This window comes from Sycon ciliatum, chromosome 1 (assembly GCF_964019385.1).
Source record: "Sycon ciliatum chromosome 1, ocSycCili1.1, whole genome shotgun sequence".
Classification (NCBI taxonomy): Eukaryota; Metazoa; Porifera; class Calcarea; order Leucosolenida; family Sycettidae; genus Sycon; species Sycon ciliatum.
Genome location: NC_088643.1, coordinates 83,702,846 through 83,717,740, shown reverse-complemented (window position 1 = coordinate 83,717,740; position 14,895 = coordinate 83,702,846). Strand labels below are relative to the sequence as shown.

Here is a 14,895-nt window from a genome sequence, read left to right as displayed (position 1 = left end):
CATTCTGCTGTTAAGAACTACCGACCTGTGTCCTTGTTATCTGTTGTCTCCAAAGTCATGGAGAAGATTGTCAACACTGCCATAATCAGTCATCTTGAGCATGAAAGGCTCTGTCCATCCACCAGTACGGATTCCGGCAGGGGCTCAGCACATCTGACCTTCTCACGTCTCTCAACCACTCCTGGGTCTCCGAAGTCAACCGTGGTGGCGCAGTCCGCGTGCTGGCTGTAGACATAGCAGCGGCGGGAGCATTCGACAAAGTTTCACACCGAGGCGTGCTCCACAAGGCTGCGTCATACGGCATCACTGGTCCCCTGATCACACTGAACTGGCTGTCTGACTACCTGTATGACAGGAAGTAAGTTGCAGGCAGTAGTCGGCGGAGCATCTTCAGACAAGATTGATGCTGGGGTCCCACAAGGGAGCATCCTTGGGCCCACACTGTTTTCATGGTTTTTGCTGTACGTGAATGACACCTGCGACATCCTACCGGAAGGGATCACTCCGGTATAGCGGACTGAAGAATAGTAAACGTGTTTTGCAATATATGTATGAAGCTATTTTGTATCTAGTATGTTCCCATTCCGTTTTTGCTTTGGTGTAGCCCTGAGGTTGATTGCTTATTTATTTCTACCCTCCTCTCTCCATACTTCTGTCCCCCCCCCCCTCTCTCTCATTCCTTCTGTCGTCCACATGTATCAAAGGAGGCGAAATCGCCTGTTTGTGGTGCGACGTTAAATAAACTTCTACAACAACAACAACAACAACTCCGGCAGATGACACCACGCTTTATGCCTACATCCCAACGCCACATGCTGTGACAGAAGTGTGCCGCAACCTCCAAGCCGCAGTGGTGTGGATGCACTTGCTGAATGGGGGGCTCAGTGGCGCGTCACTTTTGAGCCAACGAAATCACGGGCCATGACTGTGTCTCGCCACCGCAGACCTTGGGAGACACCACCCATCAAGTTCAACGGCACAGCGGTCCCGGAATGCTCGCGGCTGAAGCTCCTTGGAGTGACGTTTGATGCCCATCTAACAATTACATACTCGGAGCATCTTCGAGGAACTCAGCAGTGCGTGCCACACAGCCGAATTGGTTTCTTCCGGAAGGCGTGTCATGTCCTGGACCCACCGGGCCGGGTCACAGCATACCGGGGGTTCATTCGGAGTCTAATGGAGTACTTGTACTCGTATGAATGGGAGCTGCGGTATTATATTGCCCGTTTGGTATTGCAAATTCAAAAAAAAAGAACAACAACAACAAGCCCGTGGCCCTCCCATCCCACCCCATAATTTTCGTTTTGTGAAAAAAGTAATCATCGACAATGGTTGTGCACGTCATGTGGTGCATGCATTCAAAAAAAGTAGGATAGAAATCAGGCATTCGCTGATTCAAGGAGTAGTACCAAGAGTACATGTACTCTTGGTAGTACTTATCAATATTCTGCACACAATTGTACTGTTACTGGTATGCACAGTACCCCACTTGTCTTTGCTGTGTGAACGTTCCTGTGACGAGACGGTTTCCCATGCAAGTAGGGCGGGAAGTACTCGTGGATCTGCCATGGCTGTACCAAGAACGAGACGAGAAAAGCAGTGACCATTGCTTTCGTGGTGCTCTTTCCACTGCATGTAGAATAATTATTGCCATTCCAATAATTAATACAAGTTTTGATGGCCAGCTCTGATGGGACGGGCTCGGCGCGCTCGTCCGCTGTGGACGGTAAGGTGAAGCCGCGCGATAACTATCTATTCTCGCTGTTCAAGTGCATTGAAGGTAAGACTTGCCTGTATGCCTGTACTTGTGATAAGTGTTTTTTTTTCTGATACAATCGTACATGCATAACGTACACGAACCCCCACTGTCATGCTCATACCACACACACACACACACACACACAACACACACACACACACACACACACACTACTACTACTACTATCAATCAGCTACCCCTTGGGGTCACGCCACCCTCCACTCAGAGAACTGAGGAAGGTGAGGGGCAGTGGCGCAAACAAAACAGGAAGTACAGCAAAATGAATTGAAAAAAGGAAATCAAAACAAGCTGCCATATTGATGGAAAGGGACTCACAAACAGAGGAAGGAAATATCACAAACCAGATGAACAGTCTGCTGTAGGTCCACTATGTATAACATGCAACGACTGAAAAAGGAACAAAATTAATGTGAACATGATGTTCTGTTCAACAATAACGTCTGTACGCGTACTGCTTCGGCCTTCATGCACCAGGAAAGCACAATCTTGAGCTGGAGGGTGGGCACCGAACGTCCCACAAGGGCTCCACAAGACGTACTTTCACGAAACGACGAGGAGTATGCGCAGCAAGCTAACATCACTACACCATCGCCGCACGACGACTGGCCACTCAGGTCCAAACAACACGACAAATTCACACACACACACACACACACACACACACACACACACACACACACACACACACACACACACACACACACATACACACACACCTTGACCGTGACCTTGACATACAGCTGCCGTTAAACGGCTAAGCTGCCCTCATGAGGAGGGGAACATAGGGGTAGCATCACGGCGTCGCGGCAGAACATCCGGCCTCATGCCGTTGCAGATCCTGCTGTCTGCGATATCTCTCGCCGCACGCACTGCAGCACTTGAATTCAAGACGCTCCCTCGCTGTTGGTCGCTGGCCACGCTCGATTGGATATCCGTGCAAGGGCCTTTTGGTCGCCACAGCAAGATGCATTCTTTGATGTGAGGGTTACTCACCCCTCGGCGTCTTTGCTGTCGCGACAGGAAGTCCTTGCACAGATTTCCCGGAATGAACATCAGAAGAAGCAGGCCTATCTTCAGCGTGTTGTCAATGTCGAGAGGGGGTCATTCACTCCGCTCGTATTTTCGACAAACGGCGTATGTGGTACGGAGTGCTCTCGTGCATTGAAGAACATTGTTCAGCTGGTGGTTAACAAGCATAGTGACCTCCAGTACGCAGTTGTGATGGCACAGCTACGCTGCAAAATTGCATTTGTTTTGCTGAGGTGGTCAATCACGTGCCTCCGTGGTTGCAGAGCGTCTTACTTGCGGAAGAGAATAGGCCCATCTTTTCTCGACCGATGTCGCCTTCTGTCCATGTAACCGCCTTCGGTATTCATATGTTGGCCTATTTAACATTGGCATGCTCTGCGGATTTGTAGGCATGCTAGGCAATTTAAATATTATCCTGCAAAGTATTTTGTAGGTGCGTGACTACTACGTCATGTACTACAATTGGTACATGACTTAATAATAGCCGTCTGGCATGGTACAATAACCTTTTTTTTTCTTTTTTCTTTTTTTTTAATGGCTTTCTCTTCTTCCTCGAATGGTTTACAATCTGTATCACAATTATTTGTGGGTTCAGCAATAAAGGATGTGATACTATCAATCAGCTACCCCAGTGGGGTCACGCCGCCCTCCACTCAGAGAACTGAGCGCAAGGTGAGGGGCAGTGGCGCAAAACAAAACAGGAAGTACAGCAGAATGAATTGAAAAAAAGGAAATCAAAACAAGCTGCCATATTGATGGAAAAGAACTCACCAACAGAGGAAAGAAATAATCACAAACGAGATGAACAGTCTGCTGCAGGTCCACTATAAAATGCAACGACTGAAAAAGGAACAATATAAAAAATAAATGTGAACATGATGTTCTGTTCAACAAACGTCTGTACGCGTGCTGCTTCGGCCTTCGTGAATCAGGAAAACACAATCTTGAGTTGGAGGGTGGGCACCGAATGTCCCACAAGGGCTCCACAAGACGAGCGACGAGGAGTGTGCACAGCAAGCTAATAACACTACACCATCGCCGCATGACGACTGGCCACTCAGGTCCAAACAACACGGCCAAGGACAAATTCACGATTCCAGCGATACACCGCGCAGGAAGAAATTTCTGCGAGTCTGACCTGTTTCCTTTCTCATCCAGGAGTCCACTTGCTCTGCCGAACGCCACTGCATTGTTTTTGGCTGGGGGTTGATCCGAGGGCTCGCCACACCACTGCGGAGGATTCGGAAAGGACGCAAGAAGACGGTGACGGCAACAAATTACCCGCCATGGTCGTCAGCTCACTGAATGTCCTTCCGCGCGCACGCGCGCGAAACCGGCTGCAAGGCATGAAAAGTCTACTGCCAGTCAATACCCAGGGACGACCCTGACCAGAAGGCCAGGGCCGCCCCGTGGAGGAGGCCAACAAAGAGAAAACCAGGAGCTAACAAATCTGCTTACACACACACACACACACACACACACACACACACACACACACACACACACACAATACAATAATGCCCATCCGGAGATGATGGCAGGTCCTCAAAGGACCGACAGTGTTTCAGTCACGCGGAACAGAACTTCGGGTGGCGAGTGAGGTCCTGACACACACACACACACACACACACACACACACACACACACACACACACACACACCACACACACACGCACGCGCGCGCATGCATGCATACACCATTTGACACCCATCGCCTCCAGCGATGATAGCGATGCTACAGCAGAAGCTGTAGCACTTGTGCTGGGATTGCACCATTCAACAGCTTGCGAGGCACACATACACACACCACCACCACCACCATACACACACCACACACACACCAGACCCCAACTCGAAGCACAGGACACAAACTCGTTTGTCATCGTCTCCAGGGGGCTCAAAGAGGTGGTGTAGAGAGCTGCATCATCGGCAAACTGGGATTCTGTGATGTCAGTGGAGGGCAGCCGAGACTTGGCGGTCTGATCCACAACAAGCTTCCTGCCGACGCGGTAGCGGACGCGTACACCCGGAACAGAAGACTAGAGATGCCACGAAGAGACCACAGCAGAGAAATATAGGATGAAGAGTGTAGGTGCCAGTTTGCAGCCCTGACGCAAGCCATTCCGGACGTTAATGTTTTCGGTGACGACGTTAGGGAGCCGAACATGCACCTCCATCTCTTTAAGGAGCAACTGGACAAGGCCAAGCAGCTTGGGAGGAATCCCCAGACTGCGAAACACAAGCCACAAAGCAGACCGCGGAATCGAATCATAGGCCTTGCGCAGATTGACGAAAAGCACATATAGCTCAGAATCGTGCTCCACTGCCTTCTCCATCAGTTGTCTTGCGGTGAATACCATGTCACTGCAGCCACGGCCCCTCCGGAATAAGCACTGCGAATCCGGCAGAACATCCTCCGCTACTGCTTGGAGGCGACCCGGAAGAACGTGAGCAAAGATCTTGCCGACCACATCCAGGAGGCTGATGCCACGCGTTATCGTAGTACCATAAGTCATCTTTCTTGGGGATAGGGATGATCTCTGCATTTTGCCAGTCAGACACGGCAGAACCGCAGGTCCATACCTCGTTGATCACATTGTGGATGCGCTCATGCAATGCCTTGCCACCAACAAGAATCATTTCCGGGACAATTCCAGACTGTCCACCCGCAGTGCCTGGGTGTAGCTTGCGGATCGCCGCTATCACCTCCTCAAAGGAGGGCGGGTCGTCGAGACTTTGCCTGATGTCAAGCACTGGCATGGATTCAATGACTCCTGTATCAAACGCACTCTCAACATTAAGGACACGGTCAAAGTGGCGGTGCCAACATGCTCCCAAACTCTGTGGACTGTCTGTCAAGTTTCCATTCTCATCCCGGACGCAGGATGTTACCACTGACTGCTGGCCACTGTCCATTCCCTGCAACTTCTTGATACATTTCCAGCGGACCGAGCTGTCCCTTTGCACAGCGTCAGCTTCATCCGTAATTGCTCCGATCCACACTTCCTTTGCCAGCCAAACAGCCTTTCCCAGAGCTCGCTGGGCAGATCTCATCTCAGGGCCTTTGCGAGATGATGGCGTGCCACAAGAAACATAGTCAGCGTGAGCTTGACACACACACACACACACACACACGCACACACACACACACACACACACACACACACACACACACACACACACACACACACACACACACATACACACACACCTTGGACCTTGGACGCGCTGCCATTTTCTCGCTATGCGGACCCCATGGGGGGGGGGGGGGGGGTTGAGCAGGTTCGGAACAGTAGGGGCGATGACGGGATAGGTCCTGTGGTCTACTGAAACGCCGACCGCAATTGCAAACGATGCAGTAGGGGTTACGGTCTGTGTTGGTTGCTCTGGCCGAGCCACGGCTGCACTTGTGACGCTTCATGCCTTGGCGCGATAGCACACAGCGCACACACATACACACACACACACACACACACACACACACACACACACACACACATACACACACATACACACACACACACACACACAGCAAGAGCTTAGACAGGAAGGTATTGTGTGTGGCTGTGTGTGCAGAAGATAGATGTAATTCATCCAGCTTGAGAGTGACAGAGGTCTGATTGATCATGGTTTGCCCAATCTTCACCGTAGAGAGCTCTTAGTTCGAGCCAGCAGCTAAACACGTGCGCTATCTCACAGGGGATTTTAGTTGTTGATTTTGGGCGAGAACTGACCAAGTTATGATCGGCTGAATGCATGCATGTTTACTTATGTAAGCACTATCCGCTATCTGTTTCTGGGCGAGAATTAACCATCGCATTGTGCCCAGCAAACTTTCCCGATTTGGGTCTCCTTTTCTCTCAAGCAGGTCAGTGACCCGGGTACACGGTTCTAGCTGCACCCCTGAGGCATGTATTGAGGACAGTACATGACACTCTGTGTCTCCAAACTAGAAACATGTGTGCTGCAGTGTGTGTGTGCGATTGCAGTGGATTATGTGATCATGTGAGATCTTCACCCCTTCATTGTAAATATGGTCTACTGATCACACCAGACACAGCAAGGATTTCAATTTCCGTACTGTCTTCTGCCAAAGCTTATTTCGCGTAGAAGCCCGTTTTTTGAATACAGGTGTTATGTTGGAGATATACTACCTTTACCAGGCTTCTATACTGGAGCCCAACCCTTGTGTTGACATGCATAGGAAATACCTGCTATGAATAGATGCTTGATTTGACTAGAAGTCTAGCCCTCACATCGGTTTCCGCAGGAATACGCCCAGCTTTTAGACGTGACTACACGGTACATCCCTAATGTTAGTGGAGTTCCTGTAGCTTGTCATTGGGACAGCTCATCTAGGGTAGCTTACGGTAGTCCTTCTTGTCCTGGCTTTCTATCTGCTTTCCACTCTTTCTGGCTGTATGCATAGATGCATCAAGCATGAGCCCATGTGCACGCAGTGGCCACTGTGCAATGCTCTATGGAACATCTATGATCGTCTTCGGTGGCTATTTCTGTACTCCGAATGGCCAAGGCAAAAATTTCTCAGGCGTAGGTGCTCTCTCTCTCTCTCTCTCTCTCTCTCTCTCTCTCTCTCTCTCTCTCTCTCTCTCTCTCTCTCTCTCTCTCTCTCTTCATCTCTATCTCTATCTCTCTATCTACTGTATTTATCTCCATCTCTCTCTGTCTGTCACTGTCTCTGTCTCTTGTCTCTTTCTGCTCTTCCAGTTTATCAGTTGTACTCACGCATTCACTTGGCGTTGACTCTTGCTTTATTGGGGTTTGTATGCATGCGTGTGCGTGTGCTTTGCCTGTTTTCTGTTTCTTCTTGCCACAAGGTGTTTGTGTATGACTTGATTCTTCTCACCTGGAAGAAGATCACCTGTGCAAATCACTGTGTTCCCAAAAGAACAGCATCGTCAGGGGGTAAGCTGCTGATGCTGTTAGATATCCCCCGCCAATTGATCGATTTTTTTGTTTGAAATGGTCAAGTTGGTCGTGAGCAGGTCGTGAGCAGGTCGTGAGCAGGTCGTGAGCAGGTGCATGGTTCCAAACATGTATTTGTATTTATACTCGGATGGAGAGCCGAGGATTAAAATTTAAAAAAAGAGAGAACCAAAAGTTTACAAGTTATCCGTTTTGTTCAACACTAACGATTATAAGCAGGATAATGGTGAGTCAAAATGTGCAACATTTAGCACAAAAACTGACGGATGTGATAGCGATGCAGCTAAGCATCAGTTTCTCCGCTTGGTTTTTACTAAGAATGGCTACCCGGACCGTATTTTGCACATGTATCTGTCAACAACTCCAACATCTAAAGAAGTGATGATCGGGCCTACTCGATGTCCGGTATTTTTATGTTTACCGTGAAAAGGAAAGGAGTCTGTCAATGTGTGCCGTGAAGTCCGCTTAGTTGTAAAACAAACCTACTCTGCAGTGCACTTCACACCCGTCCACACAACGATGCGTGCGTTCACGGTGCTGAAGGACGTTCTACCAACAGACCAACTCAGTCATTTTGTATATACAACTTTGAATTCCGGCGTTATGCTAGCCGGTATGTTGGTAGAACTGTTCAGCACCTGAGCGCACGAATCAAACAACGCACACCACTTTACATTCTACCAGAGGAAGCACGCAAGGACCAGCCTAGGCGTGGCAGGCCACGGAAGCACCCACTACCTGTGCTGCCCCGGCCTTCTCCACCAAATCCAGTCCGTTATCCGGCGCTGGTTTAACAGACTCTTTGGTGGCTGCAGCATCAGCAATAACAACAGCGGTGACGGTAGTCGATGGTGAATTGACACCAAAGCCGACACCACAGTCCATCAATATCACAGATCGTGATCGTGGATCAATTAAATTATGGTGAAAAAGAAGAAGGACAAAATGTTACGAGTTATGACTAACTGTCCACCAACGTAAGCAGATCTTGTACAGTCAGCGAATGCGACAAAATGTCACAAAACTGACAAGGAGTACTGAGACATTCGGCGACCTGACACCTAGCTCCAACACTTCTTCAAGGCATTGCATTACATTTCCATCATAGTTATTTATTTGTCCATCACCGCTTTCTCTAGAATTTGTTCGTGACATCTCAATAAAGCCTTCGTGAAATGACCCTTCAGCTGGTTCGGTTTATTACCATCCTTAAAGGGGAAGTATACCCTAAAATCAAATTTTCACCAGTTGTAGTCTTCGGGGTGCTGAGTCGAATGGTCTTGGTCCGAGGACGCTGAGACGCTCCCTTCCTCCTTTATTCCCAATCGAACTCGCGCACTTCCACCGAAACTGGGTGACTGCGCCCTACTAGATAGGGATTTGTATGGAAAAAGTCACTAAAAACGCCGTTTCGTTCTTATAAAAGCACGGATGACCGCGATTGGTCCATATGTTGTAGTCTTGTGGCCGCTGAGTTTTGGTCCGAAAAGGCTGCGATGCAGCGTTCAGCCCTTATTCCCAATCGAACACGGTTGAGTGAGCGGTCACGTGCTCATGCGTACACCAGTCGCCTGGTCACCGTGCCTGCAGAGTGAAATTTTCACATCAAGATTTAACTCAAAGGTTCAAAGGAGCGAGTCGTAAGAGGCTTTTACGACTCCCTGGTTTAACCCTTTGGAACTGCACTGATCACACGACGTCAGGAGATAGCTGCAATTGCAAGTATATTCGTTCCAATTTCCATCATAACGCTGGTTCTACTTCACCGATTCTGACGATCTTGGGCTCGTTGGAAAGCTCTTGGAACGAGGATAACAGCGAGCCCAAACTCATTCAGGAGAGCGATTGCTGTCTGCTACCGAATGCCAGGAACGCCAGCTGAATACCAAATCCAAAACGGGAATAGTCCTTGTCTCGCCATTTCACTCGTGCTAGCTCAAAATCATTCAAATTTTTTCTAACAGGCTCACAAAAGCCGTGACAAAAAGCGCTGGGAGTGATGTCACACGCTGCGTGGGCAGAAACAGGGAAAATCCCACTTTTGAACGAAATTTGCACTTCGCTGACGCATGAGAAATCGAGCGAACTTTCGAGCACTCGCCGCTCTGTTATACTAGCTCGTATCGACCCCGGAGTTTTTCGAGCCGACAGCTTAGATTCTCTGCTACCTCGTAGGTATTTCGATTGTTGAATTCGGTTGAGATTTGACTGAGTTGTGACTCGTTGAGTGCACTTGCACACATGACATTGGCATCGTTCGAATTCGAACGATGAGCTCCAAAGGGTTAAAGGTTCAACTCGAGTGACATAAACGGGCCCAAACAGGCTGTAAATGAGCACGTGACCGCTTACTCAACCGTGTTCGATTGGGTATAAGGGCCGAATGCTGCATCACAGCCTTTTCGGACCAAAACCAGTCGACCCAGCGCCCAAAAGACTACAGCATATGGACCAATCGTGGTCATCCACGCTTTTATAAGAACGAAACGGCGTTTTTAGTGACTTTTTCCATACAAATCCCTATCTAGTAGGGCGCAGTCACCCACTACAACTGGTGAAATTTTGATTTTAGGGTATACTTCCCCTTTAAAGGGGAAGTTAAGGCTAAAATCAAAATTTCACCAGTTGTAGTCTTCAGGGTGCAGAGTCGAATGGTCTTGGTCTGAGGAAGCTGAGACGCTCCCTTCCTTCTTTTTTCCCAATCGAACTCGCGCACTTCCACCGAAACTGGGTGACTGCGCCCTACTAGATGGGGATTTGAATGCAAAATGTCACTAAAAGCGCCATTTCGTTCTTATAAAAGCACGGATGACCGCGATTGGCCCATATGTTGTAGTCTTTTGGTCGCTGAGTCGACTGGTTTTGGTCCGAAAAGGCTGCGATGCAGCGTTCCTCCTTTATTCCCAATCGAACAAGGTTGAACAAGTGGTCACGTGCTCCTGGGGGCCCAAATCATCTGGTCACCGCGCCAGCAGGCGACAACTTTCACACCAAGGTTCAACTCGAGTGACAGGACTGCACCCAAAAAAGGTCAAACAGGCTAGTAAGTTGTACCCTGCAGGCACGGTGACCAGGTGACTGGTGTACGCAGGAGCATGTGACCGCTTGTTCAACCATGTTCGATTGGGAATAAAGGAGGAACGCTGCATCGCAGCCTTTCCGGACCAAAACCAGTCGACTCAGCGTCCAAAAGACTACAACATATGGGCCAATCGTGGTCATCCGTGTTTTTATAAGAACGAAATGGCGCTTTTAGTGACATTTTGCATTCAAAGCCCCATCTAGTAGGGCGCAGTCACCCAGTTTCGGTGGAAGTGCGCGAGTTCGATTGGGATTAAAGTAGGAAGGGAGCGTCTCAGCTTCCTCGGACCAAGACCATTCGACTCAGCACCCCGAAGACTACAGCTGGTGAAATTTGGATTTTAGCCTTAGCTTCCCCTTTAAACTTTGGTCACCCCGCCGCTTGTTCGAATAGAGGGGAATAGAGAGGGTTTACGAAAAATAACTCACATGTTTATGATGTATTTCTAGTGTCTGTACAGCAGATTTACTAAGCAGGGAATGCCAAACAGTGGCACCGTAGAGAAAGATAGGAAGAAGGCAACACTTACAAAAGAGATGAATACATTCGGGGGACAACTGGAAGCAGCGAGACACCAGACAACCTATAGATTTGCTGACTGTGTTGCATACACAACCTACGTGAGAATTCCAGGACAATTGCAAGTCAAATACAACACCCAAATGCCTGTGCGTGCTACAATATTAATAGCCGAACCAAGTCTGGTAAGGGTAAATGTGGGAAGGTGGTCTAGTTGAGGGAGAAAGAGTATTTCCGTCTTCAAGATATTGGGTCTCAGGTGCCAAGACAACATTGATTCCATGCTGAAGCTTCGTACACAAGTTTACAATGTCAGAGTCAAACTGAATGAGGGCTTGTGTCATCAGCAAATAATGGCAAACAATCTATACAGTCAGGTAGATCGTTGATGTACAACAAGAACAGCAGAGGCCCCAGTATAGATCACTGAGGGACTCCCGACTTCACAGGTCGTGGGTCTGACAGTACCCCTTCGACTGACACTGCTTGAGTTCTATCTGTTAGGTAGTCCGTGATCCACGCCAGAGACGCTCCGGAAACCTTGTACATTGCAGATAGTTTAGCTAGGAGTCCACGGAACCATACCATGTCAAACGCCTTTTGCAAGGTCGAAAAAACACATGCCAACATTCTGCTGGTCATGACGTAGGGCCACAACGTCCTGTACAAGGCGTGTCAGCTGCATGGTGATTGAGTCTCCTCGTCGAAAACCAGATTGTACTGGGGCAAGGGCCGGTGACACATGAGCATAACGCTTTTCAAAAAATAATCGCTCGCATAACTTGGATATACAGGACAATAGGGAGGTAGGACGGTAATTGCTGGACAATAGGGAGGTAGGACGGTAGTTGCTGGCTTGTGACTTGGATGGATATACAGGACAATAGGGAGGTAGGACGGTAATTGCTGGCTTGTGACTTGGAGCCTTTGCTCTTGGAAACTGGAACAACTTTCGCGAGTTTCCATGCTGCTGGAAATTTACCCGTCGAGAAGGGCACATTGAATATACCGCAGAGGGGGTACAATATCGAGGGGGCAAGTTTCTTCAGGACATCATTCGTAATGGTGTCCAAGCCAGGACTGTGGCGAGACTTTAGTCGGGCGGTAGCCTTTCTAACATCCGCAGTTGTGGTGAGGACCTGAACAAATGTTTCAGGAAGTTGGCTGTGGGCACCAAGAGCTGGAAGTGATATCGACGGATCATCCGGCACAGCAACGGAGGCGAAGTACTGGTTTAGGACCGTTGCTTTGTCGAAACTGCCAGAAACTGGATGACCGTCTTCATCAATGAGGCGAGGAATGCCACAATCCTGTTGACGATTTCGCTGGGAACGAACAAGCTGGTACATATTAAGGTTACCTGACGCCATGCTTGCCTGTATATAGTCGTGGTGAAGAGATCGAGATAAGTTGCTTACTCTGTTACGCTGAACCTTGAAGGCAGACTGGTTAGCTGGGGTTGGGAACTTCCTATATCGGCCGTAGAGTTCGTACGGCAAGTACTAAATCTCGGTTAACCCTTAACAAAACCTTTTCTTCATCAGACAACTGCCATAACGTAGCGTTGCCCAGCTGAGCCTTGTAACACCAGCATCACCTAACTGTAACATTTCTTACTTATACGTCCAGGATGCAAACCCTTAATATTATGAGCTTACAGCTATGTGATTCACTCCATGTCTCTTGTGTTCTCTTTCTTAGCTTGCTTTGTGGATGGAGAACTGTTTGTATTCGGCGGTTCCGGTGGTAAGTTGTAAAGATATTTGACTTGATGGCACGGTCATGTGTATTCCTGTGTCCTGAGCACGCTTATGTGCATTCTTGTGTCCTTAACGGGGGTTGTGTGTATTCAATGCACTGTCAACGCGTCTCAAGGCTGCTTTGGTAGCTCCTTGCCGGAGTTGCACGACTCAAAAAATTGTGGGGACGGTGTGAATGTTTGCGTCCTTGTGTGCGTGCATGCGTGCATGTTTGTGTGTTTGAGTTTATGTGTTTATGTGACTGTTGTGTGTATGTGTATGTGCGTGTGTGCGTGCGCGCGCGTGTGTGTGTGTGTGTGTGTGTGTGTGTGTGTGCGTGCGTGCACATACACTTATATGCACTATTCACTTCACCCTGGTCTTCAAAAAAGCCATGTGTACCGCATGGCTAATCAACACCCCATCCCAAGCAGGCTGTGCCCAGGTTTGCCAGCAGGCCAGCCTCTTCCGCTGTGGGCTCCGCCGGTGTGGTTGTCAGATCTGCGCATGCTGTTGCACTGGTGGCTTCTCTTGTGGTTCCGTGGTGTTGGTCTAGCATGTCACGTGATAGCTGTTGGGAGTCTGAGACGTGTGTGAGTGGCATCTCGGGAACGTCTGCATGTTTATTGCGTGCTACAGTACATGGAGCGGATTGCTGCGGACCGTCCAGCATGGAACGCGCTGGTGAAGAGTGTTTGTGCACACCCTCGTCACGAGTAGAAACAGCCATGGCACCCTTACCCTTACCCTTGTCCGCACCTTTAAAGCCATGGTGGTATATTCGATTATAAAGCCAGTCTCAGTTATAAAGCCACGGGCTTCATAAATGAAATGACATTTGAAGTATGTTTTGCAAAAATGAAGGAATAAGTACTATGCTAACAAACTTACAGCCCAGCAGGAAGGGTGAACAAGTAGATTTAGATTGAAATTTCTGTGTGGACTTTGACTTTTATGGCATGGCGTAGTGGGTGAGTCATTTTGCATCTAAAATAGCTAGGAAAGCAGCGGTGTTTCGGTTATAAGGCCATGGCTTTAAAGGCGCTGACATACGGTATAAACTCATAACAACCATTCTATAATAATAGTACTATTTGAATCTTTTAATAATTATCTGGCAACTCAACCTCATACATTATAATTATCTGGCCACCCACTGACCATGATGCTATATGAGGAGACAATAATGATGATGACGTTTTTCCCAATGAGACCAATTTTATGACGCTCCATGTTTCTGAAGTATTAACTTTGATCATTGGTTTTGTAGAGCCCCATTCTCTAGGAGATATCTACATCTGCTCTGTTTCAATGTCCCGCATAAGCGAACGTGTGGATGAAGCATAACTGCTTGGTTGACGCTGCCGCAGGAATGCGTATAATAATAATAATAACAGTACATGCATTGCACTGTCAATATTCCAATTGTTGGAAACATGGCAAGAGCATTGCATAGAGTTTTGCGGACAACAAGCAGCACTGGAAGAGGATACAACTGAACTATAAGAACGAGAAGAGAAAGAAATATTACTGTATGTATTGGATGTAGCTGTACTGTACGACGTGCACCATCTATTCCATCTACAGCCTCATTGGTGGTGGTCGGCGGAGCCTGGTTGGGGGACGCGATGGAACGGGACGGTTCTGGCAATGGCTGCTCTTCGCAGGGGTGCAGTTGGAACATTTGCGTTTGGCCTTCACACACGCGCGCACACACGCACAGCCAATGCCATTGCCATTTCACTGGCAGCATTGGCCACCCTGCATGGCTGGTATGACTGGCGTGTATCCCGATCGAC

The 14,895-nt window shown here is 48.6% G+C and overlaps 1 protein-coding gene across 1 annotated transcript in view; it reads left to right on the top strand.

The window, feature by feature from the left end:
* Nucleotides 1–1,426: 1,426 nt before the first annotated feature.
* LOC135805936 (kelch domain-containing protein 10-like) overlaps nt 1,427–14,895 on the top strand; it is a 26,639-nt gene continuing 13,170 nt past the window's right edge. Inside the window, exons 1-4 of the mRNA XM_065320056.1 lie at nt 1,427–1,780; nt 7,239–7,360; nt 7,648–7,735; nt 13,059–13,103. Of these exons, the coding sequence (XP_065176128.1) occupies nt 1,678–1,780; nt 7,239–7,360; nt 7,648–7,735; nt 13,059–13,103 (358 nt within the window). The 5' untranslated portion in view covers nt 1,427–1,677. The remainder of the gene's footprint in view (nt 1,781–7,238; nt 7,361–7,647; nt 7,736–13,058; nt 13,104–14,895) is intronic.